The sequence below is a fragment of the Cuculus canorus genome, chromosome 1 (genome assembly GCF_017976375.1).
Source record: "Cuculus canorus isolate bCucCan1 chromosome 1, bCucCan1.pri, whole genome shotgun sequence".
NCBI classification, from domain to species: Eukaryota; Metazoa; Chordata; class Aves; order Cuculiformes; family Cuculidae; genus Cuculus; species Cuculus canorus.
In genome coordinates this window covers 6,139,764-6,166,621 of record NC_071401.1, presented here as the reverse complement: position 1 = coordinate 6,166,621, position 26,858 = coordinate 6,139,764, and the positions used below count along the sequence as shown (strand labels likewise).

The 26,858-nt window shown below is 40.7% G+C and overlaps 1 protein-coding gene across 1 annotated transcript in view; it reads right to left on the bottom strand.

Annotated features, from left to right (window-relative positions):
• Positions 1 to 10,570: 10,570 nt before the first annotated feature.
• The window catches only part of DDX10 (DEAD-box helicase 10), a 191,648-nt gene continuing 175,360 nt past the window's right edge, over positions 10,571 to 26,858 (bottom strand). Inside the window, exons 17-18 of the mRNA XM_054056496.1 lie at positions 23,415 to 23,548; positions 10,571 to 11,262 (exon numbers count right to left, since the gene is read on the bottom strand). Of these exons, the coding sequence (XP_053912471.1) occupies positions 11,073 to 11,262; positions 23,415 to 23,548 (324 nt within the window). The 3' untranslated portion in view covers positions 10,571 to 11,072. The remainder of the gene's footprint in view (positions 11,263 to 23,414; positions 23,549 to 26,858) is intronic.

The following is a 26,858-nucleotide window of genomic DNA, read 5'->3' as shown; positions in this document are numbered from 1 at the left end:
TCCTGTGATTTCAGAAAAGATCATCCACACATGGGTACACATATACAGGAGCACTGCAGAGGTTTGCAGCATCATCCTCTACCCTGCACAGCCCTTTCATCCTCAAAGGGACCTCTCAGCCTGACTGGGAGAGCTGTGCTTGGAAGGGGACACGGCAGTTGCTCAGAGAACAAAACCAGACAGCTAAGAGGAGTCAGGGTGGTGGTAAATAGATGCCAGAGAGAGTGGATAGTCTGCCCATAGATGGCCCAGCTAGTCCGTGGAGGTTTTGCCACTGGGAGACTGTAGCAGGAGATGAGACATCTCGCAGGAACGAGAAGGGTGTTATGGACACCACTGCAGCACGTAGGGCAGAGCTGCTGCAGCCGGGAGTGGAGAAGCCAACACAGGCTCCCTGCCTGCCCTCACACCACCACTGGCCCCTCACCAGGGCAGACCAGAAGCGTTTTGCCAGGCTGCTCCAGAGCAGGTATTGCCTGTCAAATGCACCATAATGCACAGTAACACACAGCAAACTAGGAACACAGGGAGGTAGGGGGCTGAGAGCAGGGGTGGAGGGTATTTTAAATGATTTACCATAGAAGATCAAACACTGAGCTTTATTTCTCTAATAAAACACTCAGCATATGATTTTGCGGTGTTACTTGTTCCCGCAGAAACTGTGGCTGCTGCAGCCACATACATTAACTGAGCACAGAATGGATGCTAACATTGCTGCAGAGCTAAACAGACAACTCATATTTTCACTTAGTTGAAAAAAACTGCCCCTCTTAATGCTTTATGACTTGACTGACAGAAAGAAAATTTCAGTGTCTGTGCTGGCAGCCAGGAGTAGATGGGGAAAATGATGAATATTTACAATACAGAGGAGAATATTTAGGTGAGATATTGAATATTACCCATCAGAAATGTGCTGTGAATTGTTGTAAAATGTCTAAGACCTTATATTATCACAGACAGTCATGTTTTGGACATTCAGAACAATTCTGAGTTCCTAATGCAATGAAAGAGCTTATTTTAAGCACAGTCTTGCAGAATGGTGTAGCTGGCCTATAATACTTGTCAAATAACCAAAGAGGATTCGATTCAATTTTGGAAAAGACCAAATGACAACATTGGCTCTGGCCACCATGGCAACCCTGGGGCACAGCTGCACATTCCAGGCCCTCATGGCTGCACCTGCAGGACAGGAACATCAGGCAACTGCTGATGGCCAAGAGAGGACACCTCCCCACGGCCAAACCCACCCAAGGCATCTCTGCAGGGACCAGCCACACTCCAGGAGGCAGAAGCCAAAGCTGGCCACATCCCACCCCAATATCTCACCTCTTCTGACTTTGCTCTTCTCGGTGCTTTCTTGCTCATCCTCCAAAGGGTCTCCCCCAGCACTTCACTTTTTTGTGTGCAGTTTACCTCTATGTAGACCCCATACTGCTGCAGACACTACTTTTAAGGGCTTGGGCATCTTCCTGGTGCCCACCCTTAGCAGAGCTATACTACTATTTAGGTCCTGCCAGGGTGGGATTGTGGCAGCTGCTCAGCCCTGGGCAGAGGGCACCTGGGGCAGGCAGAAGGTGGCCAGGTCCTGCACTCCTGTCCTTCGCTGCTACCATATGAAACAGAGAATAGAAAAGAAACGAGAACCTCAGATGCTCAGCAGGGTAAATTCAGTGGGGAAAAAAAAAAGGAGAGAGCTTAATGTAGAATTTTACCCTCCCTTGTTTTTATTTAGCAAGTTTCTGGAGGAGAGTTGCTCTTTTAGCCAGGCAGTTCTGCATCAGTAAGAGCTTGGTATTGTTTATGCTGAAATTAGGTGCTGAAGAAGCAAATTAGAAGCAAAAAATGTATCAGCATCATCAAGATGAGGCAGAAAGATTAAATGGGCTTAATTAGGCACTAGACAAGGAACTAGATTAGCGCATCCTAACATATATTTAAGAAATGCAAGCTCTTCATCCTACCCAGTGCACTTGATTCCTTACACAGGAGAAGTAGTCTTTCTGAAGACGACTGTTTGAGCAGCTGTGTGGGTCAAGGACCACCTAGCCCAGCAGCCACAGCGCAGGTGCTGGACAAGAACATAGCCTGAGGGAAGGCAGCAGCAGAGCCTTTCTCCTGCAGGATGATTCCCCCACTCCATGAGCTGATCCCCTTGCAATCCCCTCCGATGGCTTTCCTCTAAGTGTAAGATTAGGAAAACAAATTCAAGGAGTGAAATAAAAAGAACAGAAGGTCTCAGTGAGAATGTTGGCTTGAAATAAAACTCCTGGGCAAGCCCCGGACAGACGTCATCTTCATGTCATCTTGTCACTATCTTAGATTGCAGAACAAAGTTCTGCCGAGGGAAATCAGCCAGACCTCTGTGTTTCTGCAAGGTAGTTTCTCCCCTGTGACAGGGAACAGAGGGTTTTGGCAAGAGGGTGCCACAACCAAGCTTGATAGCTTCCTACAAGGCTATCGGATGTTCTTATTTTCCTAATTTAGGGTGGAGATTTACAGAGGAAATCTCTAAAAATAGTCAAAGACAAATATCATTCTCTACCTCTTAGAGGAAGCAGAGGGCTCCTATGCATCGCTTTGTGTTTTTCAGACAGTGTTAGAGTGAAATGGGATGTTTGTTGCTTACAATAACCTTGCTGGTTATTTACTATCATGTTCCTTAACTATGTCCCAGGTCTCCAGCACATAAGCATCACAACAGGTCAGGACCACTGAGGGTGGGTTTAGCAGCATGCACATGGGAATTATGCCATTAACCATGATCTGGGAATTGTGAACAGGACACCTGGTTTCCCTTCAGGGAACAGGATCCATCTACAAGACGAACTGCAGTTACTTGAGTGTGTGATATTGTGTGGGATGACACCAAATCATTTACTGAATTCTTAGCTTTTCTCTCCTTTGTCTGCACCCACTAATGACCATTCCAGCCAAAACTGATCAGGTTAGGGTTGCACAGACACTCTGAGTGTTTGTTAAAAGGAAAAAAACTAAATTATGGAGAAGTTGGGCTCTCATGGATAATCAAATCTCCCAGCTGGATGATAATCTGCTTCCTGGTGGCAGCAAGAGTCTCCCTTGCAAAAGTCCTTTTGGCAGCATTTTCAGCTGGATCAGGAGAGACTCCTCAAATCACTGTTTTGCTCAGTTCTTAGCATCCACTTAGTCTTGGTCCTGTGACCATCCTCCCACATGCATAATTCACTGCTACTGATGTACCTTAACCAGATAAAAAACACCCTCTAAACATCTTAAGCACATATCCCATCTGACCGTTTTTGCAGGAACAACTTCTATTGACTATTAACTAGTGGCTTAACAGCACACAATGACCTGGGCAGGTCCTTGGGATGTTAATGCGGCCACACAAACAGGACCGGACAAGGAGTTGCCTTGGGGAAAATATCTAGCACTGTCCAAAATTCTGATCTGGAGTCAAATACTGAATTGCAGAGATTTGGTCAGTTGTCCCATTTCAAGTTGGCCCATGGACTCCAGCCACATCATCATCTCATCACTGCAGAGCATGGTGTGCCTGGACTATCCAAGGAGCAAACCTCTTCATGCACTGGCTGTGAGCACCAGCACACCTCTGGCATTCGATCATCTTGCTTGTTTTATAGCTTAATCCCTGGAGGTGTTTAAGGAACGGGTGGATGAAGTGCTTAGGGACACGGTTTAAGGGAGTGTTAGGAATGGTTGGACTCGATGATCCAGTGGGTCCTTTCCAACCTGGTGATTCTGTGATTCTATGATTAATCCCCACAATTCGTGTCACTTTAGTCAGAAACAGCCCCACGGAGTGTTTAAGAGGTTTTTTTACCTCCTCTCACGTTGCTCATAGAGCTACGTACAACAGCGCAGGGGTAACTGTGAGGCTTTGGCTGCTCTGTCAGTCTGCCCAGGGCTGGAAGCCAGGGCAGAGCTCATGCTGGCTCAGGTCCAGCACAAGGCACACTTGCCCACCCACATCCATCTCTTTTATTGACAAGTCAGGGCATCAATTTGAAGCACATCAGCAAGTTTCCGAGTGCAACCAAGAGGGTACTGGAATAGATTCACCTCACTACTAATGACTCACATTAGTATCTGCTTAGAGAAGGGAACATAAAGTACTTTTCAAAACAAAACCAAATCCCAGTGCTTTTCACAAAGGCCTAGTAACATCTCCAAATAAATAAAAACTGTACTTGGGGCAGTGGCATTAAAAACCTGTAATCTGCTGAGATGCAATTTGTAAGACATTTGTGATGATTAGCAAGCTTAAATTAGTTCCTACACTACATTCATTAACTTTCATCGAGTTCACAAATAAAACAAAGTTGCATTTCAGTATAATCAAATAAAATTGGTGGAAAGGATCATGAGTATAGCCATTAAATGTAGACCGGAGGAACCGTTTTACTCCCATATGAAGTACAGCACAATGCATATATAATGGACTTGCATTTCACCCTAAGCGTGATAAGCTAAAGACATCAACATCAGTAACAGCAAGTTCCATTTACAGCCTGTACTTACAAATGGCTTTTTCATAACAGCTTAAGTTTAGCATCAGAGGGGGAAGCTGTGCAGGAGAGAGAGGACATTGCAGCCCCAGAGAGGCCATAGCCAGGAACATGATCTTCCTCCAGGAACCCCTACGTGATTAGGAGAACAATGCTCATTATTTTCCTCTTAATGCAGCTGAAGTCTCAGCACGGCTACTTCTCAACTCAAAAGGATTTCAAAAACTGCTCAACAAAATTGATTTAGTTTAATTAAACTTATTTATATTTTATAGACAAAACACATCTCGGATGATGTGCAAAAATTACAGACAGCACCTCCCCAAGAGATGCCACTCCTGGGTAAATCCACTAGCTGATAGCCCAATGTAATTTAAACAATCATTTTACATCACTGAACCTGATGAATAGTTTTCTTTGCAAAAAAAAATGGGCTTCTGGCCAGACACGGACAAAAATATGCTCAAGGCATTCTTGGAGCTGGTCGACTTCTTGCTACTAAGTTAATCATAGCAGTAGTACCTCCTAACAGGCTTGAAAAGAGTCTTCTGCATTAGGCATTCTAATTCGTTGAAGTTCTTGACTGACTCATTTGAAGTTTGGGGAGTACTTAATTATAAAGGTGTCCACTTGATATAGAGAAAGCCTTGACAGCAATTTTTATGACTTACAAAGACAATAACAAAGATTTTCCAGCATCTAGTTCTACATTTTAAAGATAAACCTTCCAAATCCTTCTGAGAATAAAAAGAAAAAAAAAAAATCTGAAAGGATGAGACTAAATTCAGAGGAGCTGCAAATCCCAGGGAAGCAATAAAAAAAGAACTCTAATGAAATACGGTCAAAAAGTGAAAGTTATAGTCTTTTCTTACTATCACTATTGATTGGAACTTTTATTTCTCTTGGAGTTAAGATGTGTTCTGGATCTTCCAGCTTGAAGCGTGCTGGGTACAAGGTTTGGCTACACTCAGCTCAAAGTCCCTACCAATTAACGGTGAAATCAGCTGCTGCGTGAGAAAGTGTTTCTGTCCCTCAGCTGCCTGTTCGCAGCCCTCTGCTCATCTAGCAAAACAGACGGCGTACGGATCCTTCTGTTTCAGGACAGAACCAACCAGCTTATTCTTAGTCAGAGGGATGTTACAGCCAGGGCGGTGACCCCCAGCATAAAAGCAGCAACATCCTGAACCACAGAGGACATTTCTGCAGCAGTTCACCACGGCTTAGATCCCTGCTAGAAGGCATACTCAATCTCTCACAAGAAATAAGCATCAATCAGGTCAAAGTAGAAAGCAAAATAAGGAGAAATACCCATTTGTGACTCTCACTAGCAGACATTTTCTTTTTGTGTTTTATATCAGTTTTATCAGATGTATCCAGGACTACAGAAACTCACAGGGTCACTTCAGTATCTTCAAATCTTGTACTATTTTTTATAGCCTGTATTTAATGTTGTCTACCATAGCGCTCTGGTTTTTAATGTCTTGCTTCAGGCATTTCTCCCTCTTTATGAGTTTGGCCAGACAGCAGGACATGGCACTCAGTGCTTTAGCTGGATTCAGTCAGTTGCAGGAGGAATAAAAATCATTTTTATTTCTATTCATATAACGTTTAAAGAAAAATAACCATTTAAAATGTTAAATATTAATTTACAATGACTTAGGTTAGATCCTAAATTTCTTACGCTCTTCACAATTGAACGTGCTGCATCAATAAGGTCTTTACAAAGCGAACACCTAACAGAAATTTCTACAATGCTGAGGCAGAAAGACACATTTTATATGCTCATGAAAATAATGCAAGCTGGACAGTTTCAGTAGCTTGCACATTTGGTGTCAGACTGTTTAACTAACGTAAAAAACCCAAACTCTTCAATGCCTCCATGGCTTCTACCTGACTTCCAGTTTCTATCCAAAACAGGCTTCGATCAAATTGCAATAAATTATCCAGTAAACAAATGTCTCTATTATTTTGGATGCAACAGAGAAAATTTAATTCTGAATAAAAGCCAACTAAGCTATATTATTATATAAATGCCTAACGTATATCTTCAGAATTAGCTGTATGTACTAGATTTAGTCTTAACGCAATACCCAGCTATAAATCAACACAACAGAACCATTCCAGCAGCAGAAGGAAATCAATCACTATTTAGTATAAAGGACAATGCAAACTAATATGATTAATTCATTATCTAAAACAAGATTTCCTCCTTGAAAATCTATCTCCTGGACAATGGCCTTGGAAAACACTACCATATTCTGATCTTGCTACCTTTCCTAAAGGACTTCCCGAAGCGGACTTTTCCTCTCCTCTTTGTGGAGAACTGTGTCCTGCAGAGGTGAGAAGCAGCCTGAAACCCATCCCAGGGTGCTCACAGCACCAGGCACTACAACACCTGAAGGTTAGTGTCCTGCACAGGAGGCAATTCAGATGCCAAGTGAGAGGCTGCTCTTGCTAAATCAGAAGTGATTTAGAATCATAGAGCCATAGAATAGCTGGGGTTGGAAGGGACCTCAAACATCATCCAGTTCCAACCCCCCTACCATGGGCAGGGACACACCAGACCAGGCTACTCAAGGCTCCATCCAACCTGGCCTTGAACACTTCCAGGACTGGGGCATCCACAGCTTCCCTGGACAACCTGTGCCAGTGCCTCACCACCCTCAGCGTGAAGAATTCCTAATCTAAATTTTCCCCCTTCCAATTTAAAGCCATTCCCGCTTGTCCTATCTCTATATGCCCTTGTCAAAAGTCCCTCCCCAGCTTTCTTGTAGGTCCCGTTCAGGTACTTGAAGGCCACTATAAGATCTCCCCAGAGCCTTCTCTTCTCCAGGCTGTACAACTCCAACTCTCTCAGCCTGTCCTACTAGCAGAGGTGCTCCAGCCCTCTGATCATCTTCATGGCCCCCTCTAGACCCATTCCAACAGTTCCATATGCTTATGATAGGGATTCCAGGAGTGGACACAGTACTCCAGGTGGGGTCTCAATGACAGCAGAGGGGAGAATCACCTCCCTCGACCTGCTGGCCATGCTTCTTTTGATGCAGTCCTGAAACAGTTGGGCTAGAAGCTGGCCAACCAGCTCAAGTTGGACTTCGAGCGCACATTGCCAGCTCATCTCAAGCTTCTCATCAACCAGCACCCCCAAGTCCTTCTCTGCAGGGCTGCTTGCAATCACATCAACCCCCATCCTTTATTGAAACAGTGGATTACCCTGACCCAGGTGTAGGACCTTACACTTGGCCTTGTTGAACCTCATGAGGTTCGCACAGGTCCACTTTGTAGTTTTGAAGATTCGACTACACCAAGTCTCCAATGAAGTCTTTGATTACAGGCAAGCCAAATGATTTCCACACTTCCATTTCTCCTGTATAAAGGTCAGATTATAAAACATGTGAAGTACAAACTTGCAAAAGCCTTGGATTTGTTCTGATGCTACAGTAGCACGTGCCATACCTGGGATCAAGAGAAAGGGAGACAATGGGTGGCATTCCAAGCTGGCTTCACTCCACCTGCCAGTCAGCCCTTGGACACACATGCCAGGTCTTTTGGCAGCAGGTTGAGAGGTCCATAGGTATACAAAGCTCCCTGGAAATGCAAGCTCCCTGGAAAAGCAAGCTCCCTGGAAAACACCCTTCAGGCAAGTCAGTCCTTGCATTTCCAAGATTAATACTTCTTTCGTGTGCTTTGGAGTTTTTTTCCCTTACTCCAGAAGCACAGCTAAACATAGGGCTCATGAGGAGCCTCTTAAACCAGACTTACAGCTCACAGGAATGACCACCCAGAACCACAGCCCTTGCCCCAAAATGCTGAATGCTGGCTCTTCTTTTTCTGTCACGCTCTAGATACACCATCCCCTCAAGGACAGCCACCTTTGATATAGACGAGCAAACGAGGGTTTGAGAAACAATGGCTCTGTATCAGACAACACAAATACATTAGAATTTTCATTATCCCAAAACACAAAAGAACACTTGAAAAATTATTTTACGCAGACAATGAAAACATCACAAGAATAGAAGAGCAGTGCAATCCTTCCAATATACACAATCTAATTTTCAGTCTTACTGCTTACTGGCTAATAATATTTCTCTCACACCCAGTGTACAGATGAGAACATTCCAGTAAGAAATGGTGAATATTTTGCTTTATTACTTACTTGCCCCAGCGAACTATGTTCAACGTCCTCAGAGCAAAGATTTGAGTTGAAAGACATCAGGTGATGTACAAAACACCTGATCACCACGAAGTACACTATGAATTTACAATTAACGCTGAATAAGATCTATACCCCACCACACGTATTATCTATATCCGGCTCATCTTTGAGTAGTTTCCTGCTGTTGGTGCCCCTTGGACTGAAATTTACTGCTTTCCTCCACAACTGCAGGAGCAGGACCTCTGTCACCCCAGTGCAGAGGCATTTACTGACACTACTCCATCACATTTGCTTCAGCCGTTCACATGATGCAGCCTAAGCACAGTCACAACAGCATCATAGCAGAACGTTCTTCATTAATATATTAATCAGCAATACTATTCTCATATCACGGTATTTTCCAAGCCTACCGTGGTACTGTAGATTAAACAACACTGTGCATCAGCTGCAAAGCAGGTCCCATCTTTCATGTTTAGCTGGTCGTGAAACTCGGTCATTTCTTCTCATTCCACATTGTCAGGAAGGAGCAGATGGCAGATGTGCTGTGCCTTATAATATTGTTTTGATGATCCCCTGCCTGCTGGCAGAACAGCGGAAGCAACATTTGGAGACAAGAATTTGCTCTATATTTTCAGTTCGGGGTAACTGAGCTAAAAGATAACATGGGGTACAGGGAGAGGAAGAAAGACTTGTACTGAATTTGCACCAACAGATTTCTGTAACAAAAAGAAATATGAAAGATTGATATTAGGAAAAAAAAAAGGAGTATTTACTTCAATATGTTCTTCATAGAAGTGATAGGAGGACCAAACAAACAATTTTTTGAGACAATGTATACTTTAAGATTTGCTGAAGGGAAGCAAAAGTGCAAAGCCCTCAGGCGTTTGTACCTCCTCAATGTTTTACTTTACGCTGTCATATAAACTTCACTAAGACACAAGTCTGCTGAGAACAGACCATCATCACTTTACATGCCTGTTCTCTGTCAAAAAACTAGTGTCAGCAAACACTGCTTTCCTTAGTTTTCTCGCACAGCAGCCTTCCTTTTGCCTAGGTAGTCTCAGAGATGTTTAAAACGCCCAGGAATTTCCATCATTCTCCATACTGCCTGCAAGGGTTCACCATGCTTTTGTCTGAACAAAGTGCAGATATTCTTAAGGGAGTAGTCAAGAAGGCAAGCAAGAGGACTGCGAATTTGGCTTATAGCTGGCATTTGGGTGCAAGAGAAGAAAATCTACTTAAATAACTAAGATTTTTGTATTGTATTAATCATAGAATCATAGAATCACTAGGTTGGAAAGGATGCACTGGATCATAGAGTCCAATCATTCCTAACAATCCCTACACCATGCCCCTCAGCACCTCATCCACCCATCCCTTAAACATCTCCAGAGAAGGTGACTCAACCACCTCCCTGGGCAGCCTCTGCCAGGGAAAATATTTTGATTTGCCACAGAAAGCATGTCTTCTTCTTCTATTCCTCAGGAAAAGACTCGCATAGCATATGTCTTGTTGCTGTTCATCAAGGAGCAGCAGCTAGGGCTAAGCATGCACAAACTGTGCGACAACCAACCATGCTTTGATGGGATGAAACTTCAAAACATGCTCAAAAATGATTTTTCTTCACTATATTTGGACATCAGAAAAAAAGTAGCTCGCTTCCAGTTGTAAGTCTGCCACCAAATCTACCTTGTAACCAATTTTATTGAGCAGTTTTGTTTTACTTCTTTTTGTAGCATCACTGTGTTCTCACTCAGATGGTACCCAAATCCAGGATTCAAAGTTTTAGCTTCTAAAAGTGTTTTTCTGAATTGCCTAACACCAGTGACAGAATCATAATAGAAATGATAACTGGAGGATAAGTAAATGCTTTCATAACAAATCTGAAAAAGACACTCAAAGTTTACATCAAGGCTTCAGAAATTTTTATTAAAATATTTTTAAAATATGTGCATCGTACAGAGAAGAAAAAAATGCAGTTTAAGTAATAGGATTTGAGCTGCCAACAGCATTTCTTCTTCAATAATTTTAGTACATATTTATCTTCTAAAATAACGAACCTGACACAGTCAAGAAAGGAAAATCCTGTTCTTATTTAAAGCAAGATTGAAATAAAAAAAGACAATTGCTTCAAAACTTGGAGATTTTCAATTATGGACGTGTTACTGCAAAATGACATCAGGGGATTTAGGTTGGAAAGTTGGTTTAGAAAGCCTTATAAATCAAACTAAATATTGTCTGTAATCTATGCGCCAACCTCAGACAATGCCATTGCACATGCAACTCATTTATCTATGCCTACCAGTGTCCAGCTGCCCAGATGCCAAATTCATTTGGTGTAGACTACTGACAAAATTTTGAAGCTGTCCCAGGAAAAAAAAACACCAAAAACTGGAGAAAAATAATTAGCTCTGACTGTTGAGCAGATGTAGTACAAGCTCTTCATCCTCTGCCAGAGAAAGCCCAGTATCTAATGGCAAATAGGGGTCCTCCTCTTGGCTGAATTTTGCCTTCTTTCTTTTCAGTGGCATTTCTTCTGCTGCGTCACTGTTGCTATAGCTTCTCTTCTTTCTTCCACTCTTTTCCTCAAGTTCACTGCAGAAACAAATCAATTAGTCTTTTTAACAACCGTGGTAATCAATATGATCGTATAATCAAACTATTCATTTTAAACAAAGCAAATTTACGTCAAGATAAGAGCAAACAAAATTACAATTCAGAAAGGTGAAGCAATAGAAGCTGATGAACTCGATGTCTAAATTAGAGTGGCTCTCAGGCTGAGGCAGTGGTGAACGTTCTGCTGTCTTAATTGATTACAGTATATGAAGATATTGCTTTCACTCTTATCTAATATTTGCTGCCTTGTAGAGTGACAGACAACCTGACAAAACTGATTTAGTGATGTGTCAGTGGGCCCTGACATGCATTCAAGATCTTGTCTGAAATAAACACGTGACAAAAATCAAAACATGAGAACTGTCAATTAACGGGCAAATCCTGCACTCAATACAGTTTTGATTTGGGTTCCTCTCATTCAAACTGCTCTTTGCCCTTCTTGCAGAAGCTTTCCTTGGAGGCTATTCACCTCTTTGCCAAAAGAGGAAGATGAAAACCTCAAACCCAGTTATTTTCCATGGTAAATTCCTGTTTCTTCTGTTGCTTTTCTTAAGATTTGAATGAGTTGCCTTTTGCAGCCTTCAATCTGGATGAAACCACTGCATGTCTGTTTTAATAGTCTGACTTCTATCACGTGGCCACACAACAGGAACAGGAGGAAAGCCCAAGCTTTCATGTATCTTCATGTGGGTTTTGTCATAGCACTGAAAATTTGCTATAAATCATCTTATTTAAGAATAAAATAATCTAGTTGCACAAAATCTATTCTAAGATATGATATTCATGTGCCAGGATATAATGAGCCAGTTTTCCTATGCTATAGGGAAGAATTCATAGCAAAAAAAAACAGTTGCAACCCCTCGCATCCCAAACCATGCTCTCCAAAAGAAGCTAACTGAAACAAAACTGCATTCAGTTTTTCATTTTTGTTATTTTAAAGAATACAACAAAAAATTAAAATGGAGCTTCAAAGACTGAGTTTAGAGTTTTATAAAATTCATGTTTCAATTAAAATTTGCCAAATCTCTACCTGGAAAATTCAATTTACTAAAAAAAAAAAAAAAAAAAGTTTCAACAAGAATTTTTAAAATTACCTTGATTTTTATAATTGCTAAAGCGTAAATGTAATGTTTGTGAAATATTCCCTTCAGAAATACTGTTTAGAGAGTTAACAACTGGGAACAGCAGCTGTAACAAATAGCTCCAACTGGGGAATACTGTTCTTCAAACCAACACAGCACAGGAACCCAATGCCCAATTCAAGCCATCTTTGGCTGCCCAACTCATTTTTCCATTAATAGGACTAGTTACGAGCATGTGAAATGGTGGTTTCACCACTAACTGAAAACCAGCCTAACTCAAACATTAACCTCAAAACACAGCAGTTTTCAGTAAGTTCCCAGACGTTCTCCAAAAGGGACTGGCAGCACGGTGCTTCCTCCTCTTCCTGACTCATACACAGTGCTTTCTGTCTGACTCTCCATCACCAAGACAAAGGAGGAACGTGAGATATGATGGCCTTGCACTGCACTACAAACATATGACCTGCTTCCCTCTCTCATCCATCCCATCTCTCATGGAAGAACAATGCCAACTCCTGCCTACTTATTACACCACAGAGAGAGGAGGGGAATCCTGTGAGAAACACCTTGCATTCCCAAAATTAAAACAAATTCTCTTTCCCTATCTATCCAAAAGAAATAGTGTAAAGCAATCTGATATAATGAGATGTCCCTGCCCACGGCAGAGGGTTGCACCCGATGATCTTCAAAGGTTCGTCCCAACACAAACCATTCTATGACTCAGAATGTTTTGGTGACTGGGCACCAAATACTCTTCCTAAAACTGGGACATTTCAAAGGATATAGCAACTTTGTCGACTTTGAGCCTTCATTTGCATGGGGGTAGCTTTCCAGTGCTTGTTACTAACTTCTATTTTATTCCTTTTCTGGGGAAAGGTCTCTCTGTTTCTCTTTGTAGTTCTTAAGATATTCCATAAATGCTGAAGCTATACTGACAGTATATGAAAATACTCTAAAGTACTAAAACCTCTCACTTTTCCAAGTGACCGGTGTCAGTTTGGACTGGAGTTTCATGGTGTTTGCTTTGATCAGAGTACGGGGGTTCACTTTAAATGCGTATGGCTGAAATCTTATTAAGTAAAAGCATTTAAGCTTGTTTGAAAAAAAGCCAATTGCTTCCAGCATCTGAATGGACTCTGAAGCCCAGTTTGCATTCATAATCGAGTAATGCTTCAGCTAGGACATTAGTTGAAAACATCTTAGCAATTAAAACGATACAGAAATCTCACAAGTTATGAAATAGCAGACTTTAAATACCAAAAACTATATTCATTTTTGGAGTTTCAGAGGCCCACAGGCCTAGATGCCTGTAAGTTATAACAACTACAAAACAAATTCAGAAGGAGTGTGAGATTTTTAATTTTTCCCACAAACAAAAGCAAATCAACACAATTATGATTAATTTTCATCTTAAGTTTTGTGGGAAGATTATGCTGAGTCAAGCTGTTTCTTATTATTACTGAGGAATCGCAGTGCTCAAACAGTAGTGCATACTAAAGATGTATCTATACACCAGCAGGTGTACTTTCACACTAATTTGACCCATACTGGGTTGTAAGCTGGAGAGGTGAATAAGGAGGAATGCATAACACAGGAAGCGGCAGCAGTAAAACCACAGAGTGATGAAGAGACCTAAGGGCTTGTGTTTTCATGACGCACAAAAAGTAGAAGCAAAACATTATCTGATAAAGGCAACTTAGGAAGGAAAGCAGAGTCTCATGTGGAACGTGCAAATGAGATGTTCATAATCTTGAGATACAGAGAGAAGACAGACCTTGCCTGTCCATAGAATGGTTTGGGTTGGAAGGGACCTTTAAAGATCACCTAGTCCAACTCCCAACCCTGTTCCTGCAGGATGAATTTTTACCAGCAGTGGCTTGGGTGGCGTGGAGATGGGCTGTACTACTCCAGAGCAGCAGTCAGAGATGCAGCTTTTATAAAGGGTGAAAGTGGCAATTTTAAAAGGAAGCTGGAAAATCATAGAATGATTTGGGTTGGACCTTAAAGATCATCCAGTTCCAACCCCCTGCCATGGGGGGGTCTAGTGGGACACCTCCCACTAGATCAGCCTGCCCAAGGTCCCATCCAACCTGGCCTTGAACACTTCCAGGGAGGGGATATCCACAATCACCAGGAGAAATGCCTGGCATGATGCCAAGGGTATCCTGTACTCCATCTGGGTGCATCTCCTCAGCTTTTGGACAGAACACTCTTTGGAGGGGATGTAATAGGGGTAATTCTCAGGTACACATGTAGAAGGGCATCTATATGGGGATCACGTCTGCACTTGTATCAAAGGAATTCCTCCCTGGTCTCCATCGACCAAAAGCCTGTCAGCCTACCCTGCAGAGCTTATCTCTTTATCACTGGTCACTTCCCATGATTACAAATGGCCCTTATTCCTCACAAATGCACAAACTGATGCACTACCAGCTGGCGTCCACAAATAGCCAAACCAAAATAAAGTTATTCTAAGGTGAACTATTTTCTAACAGAACAACACAGTTAGAAAGCAGCCCCACAATTCAGATTCAAATCAAAGCCAGTGCATCTCTTCATCTCCTATTAATAACACTTAGAAAGTGGCATGTGCAGCTGGATTACAATTCCTTCCTTTCACCATCTGGTGTAATTTAGCTTTTCAGCCGCCTGAACGACCCGCACAGTCTGAAGCTGCCTGATGAAAGGATTTACTGGGACAGGCTGTGTTTACACAGGCGAGGAGGTACTAGCAGCCGACTTATCAACAGGCATGGTAATTTCTGTGGTCACAATTTGCACAGCTGTAACAACAAAGGAAGGTACTGTCATTTAATAGGTAATGTTTATTACTCAAACACTAAAGCAGGACTTATGAATCCTGTCCCTTAAATAAATGCCAGCATATGTGGATGACATGTGAGAAACAGGGTGTCTAACTATGACCCTGGCAGCTATACACCAAGAACCTCTCTTAATTTAACTACTAAAAAAATAATCTCACAAGTGTGTTTTGATGTGATACCAGAAAGCTTTTAATTGTTAGTATTTAACTTGCTTCTGGGCTTCAAGGTATGTCTTGACAAGCTGTAAGGTTTTGATTTTAAGTGCTTGAGAGTCAGCTATTTGAAATGTGCGTCCACACAGCCAAGTTGCCGTTGTTTAAACAAAATAGTACTGTGAGATCTCTAGACAGGCTCTGCTTCAGCTAACATTTATCAGAGCTTCCTTTCGAGCCTGGGTTTACCAGCACTGCTCTGGAAACAATCCGCCCTTGCCCCTGAATTGCAGGCCAGGAGTCAAGTTTCCAGGCTGCAATAATGAATGAATGTGCTAATAAAATACAGTACAAAAAAGTTAGAAATAATTTATCCCATAAGTATTGGCATTTTTCTAATCAAACATGCTGTGCCACAAACCTTTTTCCATGTAATAAATTTTAATTCATAAGGCCATGGCAGCAATCCTAATGAAGATTAATTACTGCAGTCCCTTCCATAAGACCCAGTGCAGCTTCTTTCTTACTTCTTGTCAGAATGCTAGAGAATACAGAAATGGTAATCAAAATATATGGTGGTGTGTTATTTCCCTTACTGCCTATTGCACTGGTGTAAATCAAAACAGCTCTAAAACAAGATTTATAAAAAACAATTGCAGGAAAAGGGATGAATTATCTACTTGCAATGAAATACCAGTTTAAGTGTACTAAAAGCAAAAGACAAGTCTGTCTTGAAGCTAAGTAGCAGAAAAGAAGAAGAAAAAGAGAAGACTTAAATAGAAATCAGACCAGCAAGAGAGTATGATTTCTTCCTACTGCATAGGAAGAAGATTTAATGCAAAAAAAAACATTCAAATCCAGCACCAACATCTCACTTCTGCTCTAAGGTCCTCTTTACTTTCTAAAGGCTCTAGTGGACAAGTAGCAGTGGACTCAAATCATATGTAGCAGCAATTCTCTTCCTGTTTCTGTCACAGACGTGGCTGACCATAAAGCAGCAGTACCTGACCCAGCCCTGGACCACTGGAGTTTCCATTTGGTTTATGTGAGCTAAGCAATTTCAGCTTACCTTTATACACTAGTCTGAAAATGGAAATAATTCAGGCATTGATTCTCAAATGGATCAAATATCACTGCTCTGGGTTAAAACTAGTCCAGCCACACGTGACCACGGTTTCAATCAAACCATTTTGACTTGCTGCATGTCCTGCTGTCAGAGGCTTAACCTTCTCTGAAACGAATCTGCCTCTGGAGATGCTGCTAACAACATGCCTAATCCTCACAGTCACTCCTCCTCAGCTTCACCTGACATTGACGTTATTCAAATCTGTTCATCTCCTTTTCTTTTGTGTGACCACTATCACCATCCAATTCTTGATAGTTTATTTCTGAAGTGCAGAGTTTCAGTAACTTCTTATCTCATTCCTCCTTCATTCATGCATACACTTGATGACAATATTGGACCTATTAAAGAGGTCAATCATAACTTTGTTCTTCAACATTTTTATTTAGAGAGGTTGAGGGATTAGAAATATCAGAAACTCAATTTAACTGCAAAATGAATATTTAAGAAATCCAGCTGCTTTTCTTCCAGCCTATTCGATTCACTTAAATTTTTCACCTCATTAACAATTTACATTGATAGCCTTAAACCAAATACAATGAATGTTGCTAGATATACAAAAATTAATCTCATATTACATGCTTAGAGTCATTAATTACTCTGCTGGTAGAGGTATGGCTGGAAGGGAATTCTATTCAAAGGCAAATTTAAGTCATAATTTGTATAGCTCCCCCAACTAAAAAAAAATGCTGGGAGGGAGGGAGAAAATATTAAGAATGTTTTTGACTTCTTAAACCATGAGCAGATGGTATGTTTTTAAAGATTGTTAAAGATATCCTAGGTCTCACATATTTGCTTTGAATTATCCCTTTTAGAAGCATGGTTTTCCTTCTTAAAGCAAGTAGTAGCTAGAATAGCCCAATATATTTCTATTTCAATCCAACACTTGCAGCAAAATCTCTGCATTTGGGAAATGTAAACCATAATAAAGCTGTATCTCCTAATCTCACAAGTGTAATTTCACTGGGTGCTACTCTCGACTGATTTGCTTTTCTTAAAATCTTTAGGTCAATATTTCCAGCCCGAAGAGCAACCCATCATACAATCCAGTGACAACTCAAGGAAAGGTGCATGAGGCATGAGTGTTGATTTAACAGAAAACCCTCCTTCCCACTGGCAGAAAGATTTCTTGCCTGTTCTCATATTTATTCTTCTTGACCCACCAGATCTCCATCACCCTCCCTCTGCATTTCATGCATACATCCCCTCCACATCTTTCCTCCCTCACACAAAATCAATAACACCTCTCCACGGCCTTAGGCTCACCATCAGCCTCTTCAGCTACCACTTTCTTTTACCCATAGGCTTATTGGTCGTTCAAAATCTCTTGCTTTTCTTGATTTCCTCTTTTTCCAGTCCTAAATTAATTTGCTGTGTTGCATCTTCCTCTTTCAGTTGTGCCTCTGCTTTTACAAAAGCCTTCTAAGGGGTGCTCAGAGCACCTTATAAGTTTCCAAACATACCTACACTGAGCCTCAAAGCCCACTTCAGAACTGGAAAACAGATGACTGCAGTTTTCACCCACACGCACCTGAAAGAAATGCAGTTTCATCAACACTGCCTATTGGGAACAGTCTTTGGCCTGTCCTACCACACCAAAACACGGTGGGACGTTGCCCAGAAAAGCTCTATTTGGCACCATCTGAAGTCACAGCAGTTGTGGACAATACACACAATCATGTGCCAGGACTTAAGCCTGTTTTCTCGCCAGATCCATTAAGCCTATAAAGACATGACCGATGTTCCCTAGGCAAGCCCAAGTCAGCAGAGGATTAACCACCACATGCTGCACTCAGCATCAGAGCCATCAATGGCTCTTAATTTTGACACATTCCTTTCAGGCACTCCTAGAAATCTAATTTTATCCTGGACCCTGTCATCTTCCAAAATTTTCTATCAGCGTGTTGTCACCCACAGTTCTTGCTCTCTTGAGCATCCCACAGGAAGTCTCCTCGTCCCTTTTTACTCAAGGACATGGTTTAGTTGCAGATAGGAATGGCTGGACTTGATGGTCTAAGAGGTCTTTTCCAACCTAGTGATTCTATGATTCCCCTTGCATACCTGCCACAACTGTTCTCATTACTCACTTCAGTTTAATTACTACCCTTAGCAAGGACTGTTAAATCCACTCCTGGCCTGTCCCCAGCTATCAGATAATATCGGCGTCCCTACTATCTGCCTCTGGAAATCACTGCTGATAATAAACCCAAAACCGTGGTCTTTGATGTTGCAGGTTTATCTGTAGCACTTTTCCCATCAGAGCAGTGCCTAAACTGATGTGTTCTCTTCTAGGAAAGCTCTGAAAGTCAGGTCTAGCTATGAAACTGCTCCCTGGGTCCTTGTTAAATTCCATTCAGCTTAAGTGCTGCAGAAGGACCTGAAGCAAATGGACTCACTTTCCAAATTCCTGTCCTCTTGTCTTCTTAAAAAAAGTTGAAAACGTCTACCACCCATTGCCCTCATCCTCCAGCAAACACAGACAAGAATGAAAAGCAGGAAAGTATTCAGTCCAATTTCGTAAAGATGGGAAAATGAAGAAAATCCTTTTAAAATCCCCTTGGAAGAAGTTAAGGTTCTTTCCTACTATTAAAAAGTATACCAGTATAGTGTCCTGAAGTTGACAGAGGTTATAAAACTTCGGCACAGGAATGGGCTGCCCAGGGAGGGGGTTGAGTCACCTTCCCTGGAGGTGTTTAAGGGACGGGTGGACGAGGTACTGAGGGGCATCGTTTAGGGAGTGTTAGGAATGGTTGGACTCGATGACCCAGTGGGTCCCTTCCAACCTAGTGATTCTATGATTCTATGATTGAAGTGATCCCAGTTCTTGGGACATGATTGTTACCCCAAGAATATCTTGCCCCCAGCCAGGGAAAGCTTAACCCCCCCAAACTGACACCAAAAAAGTGACCCAGCCAGATCACACCCCCAGAGCACTAAAACGGATAGGACAGATTTACACAAGCATTTTACCTAAGGAAGTAAAACCAATTGCAACTTTGTAGTCATAAAATGAATGCCAAAAAAGCCCCATAACTGTAGCACTCAGCAGGGTTTGCATGGCAAGAATGTTCTGATATTACATATAAAAATCATAATAAAATTTATGTTTTAACAGTTTCTTTGCAAGTCCACCTTTTAAAGAACTATTGAATAATAGTTCTTTAAAATATGTTGAGATTTTGAACTAATAATGTTGAGATTTTAAACGATCATTAACAGCATTTTCAGACATATGAAAAGATCTTACATCCATATATATCATCTTAAAAAAATTATGTTTTATGAACCTTAGTTGGCATCTCCTATTCAAAATCTGAAATACAGGTTTTAGACAAATTAGCTCCACACACTACTATGTTCCAAAGACCAAATAAAATCCAACCTTCCAAATAAACGATCCTTTGCCAGGCTTAAGGAAAAATTAATAATTTTAAAAAAGAAAATCTCATTGGAAAAACCCCCCTAGATTTTAAGTTGTATTTCAAATACACAGATACAATGTAGAAGGCAGCGTACCATGGAAAATGTTTGGATGTTGCACTTCATTCTAAAGTCACTTCCAAACACAGTACAAAAAATGTATTTAAAGTACACTTAGTAAATCAAAACCTGACAAGTCTTAAGACATGGCAGAGAAAAAAAACATAACTCAACTCCAGTTGAATCATATATATAGCATATTTTTTGTGCTGAAAGTTACTCTCTTCAGCACAGATTACATTCAAGACTACTGTCCTTGGGATAACTGAAATACTGTATATATCAATGCTCCCAGAAAACATTCCCTGAAAAAGTAACTCAAATAAAGACAAGTCTAATAAAAGGGAAAACCAAAAAGGATTTTGGTTTTTTACACTTCAAAATTACAAAAATTACAAAATTAAAATTCAAAAGAATCAAATTACAAAATTAAACTGTGTCTACACGGTATTAAATTTACATGTGTAAACCTGGAATACTGAAAACAAGAAAAATATTATTTAAAAATCAGTTACCACACACGATTAATTGTAATTTCATAGGGAATGCCATCTGTCTAGTGGGAGGAGCAATGAATGGACCCTCTGAGTGCCTGAATTTTATTCCCAGATGTATCACTGCCATGACCTTAAGACAAGTTACTACGTGAGTCAACATAACTGCCTACGAAAATCACACTGGCCTCTTCTGTAAAGTGTTTTCAGATTTGCTGAGGAAAATACTTTGTCAAAAATCATTACTAAATTCCTGTTTTCCTTTCCTGCATGTTCTTTTCCAACCTACTTCGTAGTAATCAAAAATGACCAAGGCCCTAGACCTTCTTTGAGCCTTAAGTCTTCTTGAGAGTCTTCTCTGTCAACTTCTATTCTTAAAGCTTAGCTAACTTTTTGTCTCACTGACATCCTCTGGGAAAGGATCAATATAAATACTGGCGTATGAATATATAAAAAACAGATGCCATGTCCCCATGTCAAACGGTTACTTAATGATACTGAAAGTAAACTAGAGAAAATGTTCAATTTTAAAATGACTGACTTCAAAACTTTTTCAAAATACTTATTAGAATAGTTTAGTTTAGTTTAGGTTGGAAAGGACCCTAAAGATCATCTAGTTCCAACTCCCCTGTGATGGGCAGGGGCACGTCTCACTAGATCAGGCTGCCCAAGGCCCCATCCAACCTGGCCTCGAAGCAGTTATGCTAGAAAATATTGTATTGTCAAGACAGGTAAGCCTAGCTAAGCCTCCCTAAGGCTACAAGTTGAAATAATGCAAAATCTTGGTTAAGAAATGCAGGGAGTCTACAACAATTCAGCAGTAATTAGGAAATGCCTGAGACAATTAAATGTTTAATAGGTAGTGCTGTGACACTACGTTTCCTATTCTTGGTTGCTGGCAAATTCTTCCTATCAACTCAGTTGTCCATTAATTTAATGGATTCCAGGAATCTATCCTTCAGGCGCTCCACACCCCCCAATAAACAAGACAAGTGGTGTTCAGTGTCCAACCACTTACCAAAGCTCTATTTCAGACCTTCTGAATTCACTTTAAGCCCTCCATGAAACAAACTAATAATAACTATCAAAATTCCCTTTCTACTTTGTTACCCGCAGCAAAGCATTACTATAAAAGCCAGCTCAGAATTTGCTCTCAAAGGCAAAAGGACAGAACCAGCACTATTATGGTCCCAGATGAAGAAGCATTATTATTCTGAAATACTTCTCTTGGCATTTCTGTTAATGCCCTATGTAAATGCAGAATTGCTAAATACACTTTTCTGCTGGTCCTTGTCTCCTAGTTAATACTAGGCCAAACAGAAATGGCCCCTTTAAGCAAAACAGCGTTTTAGAACATCCTCTAGCTCAAATCACCACTTTAAATCTAGATTTTACTCATCAGAATCTCATATATTAAAAAGACAATATTAACCATGTTATTGATCTTACTTGGCGGAAGCTGAGAATAAAGTTTCAAATTATTAACACGGTTCCACTACAAGCAGTATAAGAATACCACTAGAGAATGCATTTATCAAACAGAGACAGATATATTTCAACTCAATAACATGGGAAAAGCAACCTACGAATCCTCCTACAAAGCCCTCCCCAGTAAATACCGAAGTTTAAACTTCATTAAAAGATAATTCCTAAACAAATTATGCAGTTTCCCCAACTAAAAGCTGATGGTCAGACAGTCAAGCAATCATAAATACAGAAGGAACTGGAAGAATCTTGTTTAAGAATGACGTGTCTCATTTTCTGTTTGTTTTTAGGAAGCTGTATCGACATTTTACACAGCTTTTTCATTCCTTTTACATGGAGTGGAGATATTGAATAACCTTAGGGAAGTGAAGAACCAGAAGGAACTATAATTTTCTCATAGGTGCCCTCTTCCTCCTCCTTGCACAAAGAAGGAGCAGTTCACTGCTCTCAGAAAAAGCAACGCATTTTCCACATCCTTGTCAGTTCTATCAATCAACACACTGGTGAAGCGGCTACAGGGGACATCACCACCAGCCTCTCAGCCTATGGCTCTCCAGTCCTTAAATCCATGTCCCACCATCCAGTCCTACATACTGCCCCACAACGTGCAGTGAGCTGAGGTTAGGGACAGTCTAGCCAATAGGATTTAGCTAATTCAGCCATGAAAAGCAAGGCATTTATGAACCTAGACAACTAGAAGAGAGCAAAATAAAGATCTATACTCCCATTTAAGAGTCAAGATGATATTTCTTAATCTGCTACACGATAGGCTGTTTGCCAGAAACACACTGTGAAGCCAACAACAAAAACCACACAGGGCTTCATGCAGTATCCCTCACTCTTCCTATATGTACATGCTGAAAAAATGCAGTTGCCATGAACTATGGATCCTCACCCCACTCTGTGCTGTCTGTTAAACTACAAGAAACAAAATCCTTCTGGTTTATACAATGAAAAACACTCTTAAAATTAAGAAGAAAAGTTTAACATTTTTTATTTTATTATATATTTAATTCTAACTCCCATTCTATTTCATTTGTATTGTTGAAGAGCCTGAGCACACGGAATCATAAAACCTATCAAGCTTCACTGTGCACAGATTTATTTAATATACCACAGGTACAGACAGCTCATCCGAATCCTCAAAAGACTTCAACATTTCTCGTTTAAAACAGAACGTGTAATATGACAGTAGAGAAATGTATTTCTGAAATACATGAAACATCCAGGGAATTAGTCAAGATTTTTTGCATGTGGAACAGGCTCACCAAGATCATTTCAACACTGACTCAAAAATCTTCCTCATACAGCTTCATAGAAAAAAAAAATAATTGCCTCTAGTGCAGATTTCTGTTCAGCACCTACCTCACAAATAAATAGTAAGTTGCAGGAGCAAAAGAATGACTGTAAAATGAATTCTTAACATCTAAGCAGAACAGTTTCTAAAAAATATGAAAATTTTGAAATGAACGTAGAAGATGTGTACATACCTACAGCTGTCTTCGCTTACTGAATCCTGCTCTTCATCAGAATCTCTGTATTTATCAGGATCTGGAAGAGTACTCGGATCAAACTCTTCTTCACTTCCACTGTGAGCAAGAAAGGCCACTGTTTCCTCTTCAGCCTGCCGGATGACAAATGGAGAGTTACACGAGAAGCAAACAAGCCCATGCTACTTGCCACAACCTCTTTAATAGGGATGTTGCAACAAAAAACATTGCCCTCAACCACAGTCAAAGGCCACTGCTAGTATAGCCAGAAGAACATAGAATCATAGGATGGTTTCAGTTGGAAGGGACCTTAAAGATCATCCAGTTCCAAACCCCCGGCTACGGGCAGGGACATGTCCCACCAGACCAGGGTGTTCAAAGCCCCATCCAACCTGGCTTTCAACACTTCCTGGGACGGGGAATCCACGACTTCCCTGGGCAACCTGTTCCAGTGCCTCACCACCCCCGCTGTGAAGAATTGCTTCCTAATATGAAGTCTGAATCGTCCCCTTTCCAATTTATAGCCATTGCTCCTAGTCCTATGACTACAGGCCTTTGTGAACAGCCCCTTCCCAGCTTTCTCGTAGGCCCCCTTGAGGTATTGGAAGGTTGCTGTAAGGTCTCTTTGGAGCCTTCTCTTCTCCAGGCTAAACAACCCCAACTCTCTTATCCTGCCCTCGTACAGGAGGTGCTCCAACCCTCTGATCATCTTTGTATCCCTGCCATCACCAATGCTCTCCTCCAAGGCTGTCTGTCAAAAGTTGAAGAAATAGTATGCAAGAAGGAAGCACAAGGATTTACATTCAAATTCTACCTTCCCAATATCATCATGTCAAATCTACCAAATCTTAGAGAGATTTAGGCAGCAACTAATGAACAGTCCTCTGAGACCAAGTGTTTTAAGTAATATGAAGCTTTACTGTCTCTCAGAAACACGCTGGCAAACAGATGCAAACTTGTGGACATTAATCACTGCTATAAAGTGTAATTCATTAAATACCCTGATTTAAAACTCATCTGAGTGTCCTTGCAGTCAAAATTCCAAATTCTGCTTAAGCTGAATTAACTCCTCTAAGGCAGTTTCAGCCGACTATCACAAGTGACACACATTCTTCAGGCTTCCACCCAGCCTTCCTCATCCTTCCTCTCCGGGGCTCAGCTTCCCTCTGTCCCCACAGCACACCTCAGGATGAGCTGCTGGTCTTGGCAAGTTTCCCCAGGGTGTGGGAATGCCTGACTAATTCCTTAACTAAGAGGGCACAGAAGATGCTGATCCATATAGTTCTTGGATAATAAAATAAAGCTGATGGATTTTGCAGAGATAGGTTCTGCTCCATGTGGTCCTGAACTGATGGCATCACTTTTGTAAATTTTTGCTAACGGGCATGAAGAAAGCAGACAGACTGGAAGGCATATGCACACAAAAATGCAAACAAAGAGCTTAGACACATTTCTTAGCAACGTGAACCATACATCCATGCATATTTATGCTGAAAAGCAAAACCAAATGGAAAGAAACTATAATTAAAGACCTAAGTGCCTTTTGTTTATATATCTAATCAACATGCACACAGCTAAGTTTCCAAAACAGTACTCATTTAAATGATCCCTCATTCTACGTGTAACTTCACATCATTAAATATTTAAGTCCATTTTTGTTCTGATTTTTCACATTTCCATCTATTACCGGGTTTTAAAAGAACACTGTACTTGTGTGCACACACCTCACCATAACAAAAATAAATTAAAAAAAAAAAATCAAGCAAAACCCAAACAAATGTCGCCTTTATTTCTGCATATAGAGTAAGTGAAAGGAAATGAGCCGAAGAAGAGTAAGATTATTCACCAGTGCAAGAGTTCCTTACTGCTTATCCAGTGACACTTCTGCACTGCAAGCAGCAGAAGAAAGGCATAAAAGCCAGTTTTGGAATCAGAAGGCAGAAGACAAACACACTAAACACAGATTGTTCTGACGTGTTTTGTAATACTAGTAAAAGTGATTGTATAGCTAGGTATATATAAATCATTCAATATATCATCAGACTCAGCAGCACTATAAAACTCTGTAAGGCAACATAACCACTGACTAAAAGCATGTTGATTACCAGGAGCTTCAGGCGCGACTTCATAAGAAAGTTGGGTTTGAATTTGTGAGGTTTGTTAAAGTAACTATTTGTTTAGAAAAATATCTTCTAGCTCATCTTTTAGTACAATTTTACAGAGCACTACTAACTCCACAGAAAACTATTTTGAAGGTCACCTTTTTCTTAATTAATTTCCATATTTGAAAAGCGTTCTGCATTAAATTACATTTCAATGTCTTCAAGCATTAAATATTTGCTCTTTACTTGTCCCTCCCACTGCATCTATTCTTTCAATACAACTGGTGCATACCTATCATATATTTAAAAAAAATGAGACAAAAAAAAGAGAAGTAGCATTCAAAGCTCTTGTATGGATCAACGTATTTTTTAACATGTATGTGTGATATTATGCAGAGCTCTCTAATACTATCACTTACTGGCAGTCATCTTTTAATACTGTTTATTTACATTCGTAGTTATGTCATTTTTTTTCCAGCAGAGAATTTGCAGAGATGTGTGCAAGATAATGCTTACTACAACAAAAGAAGTAATTGGGAAAGACGCCTCTAATACATCAGGAATGAAGTCATATTTCTTGTAAGTACCACCAGTTACATATTCATTAAAATATCTGTAAGACCCTGCAATTAAGGCCTGGAACATGAACATTTATCATTCACAGCTGAAGAACAGAGATTCATTATTTCTCCCCACTTGCTCAAATTTCTATCAGCCAGTCAGGAAGAAGAAATCTTGTGACTTAATTTTACACTATTCACCGACATAAGCTGGAGGAAAAAAAAAGTAGTCGTATGTTCAAGATGGCACTTGTAAAAGTTCTTCAGATACAAAAAGGATGCAATTTGTAGACTCAGGATTACATCCTTCCTAAGGCAACTGCTATCAAAGAAGAGATTAACTGAAGAACAGATTTTAACCACCTGTAATTTATCTCGAAGTTTAGCAACAATCTGCTTTAGTGTGTGTACTTACTACAAAGTTCAGCTGTAGAAGGAAACCCATTCAGACATCAAATCAGGCCAGGCAAGGGAACAATATTCAGTGCCAATCACCTTGCTATTTTCTGCTCAAGGGTGACAAGCTCTCTCTTTTCTAACACCAGACTGGCCCATGTATTTTGCAATCTAGTTCCATAAAAACTTCACATGAAGACTTTCGGGTTGAACATGGCACTGAGATGAAAATATTTCTGCATTCATATAGTCTCCTCAGAGGCGTAAGGAGATTCTTCTTATGCAAACTCAACATTACGGAAAAATGTAGCAAAATTTCTGTGCTGGAGGTTTTGGAAACCTTGTTGCCGCCAATCTCCCCACTGTACCAAGTCAACAATGATCGC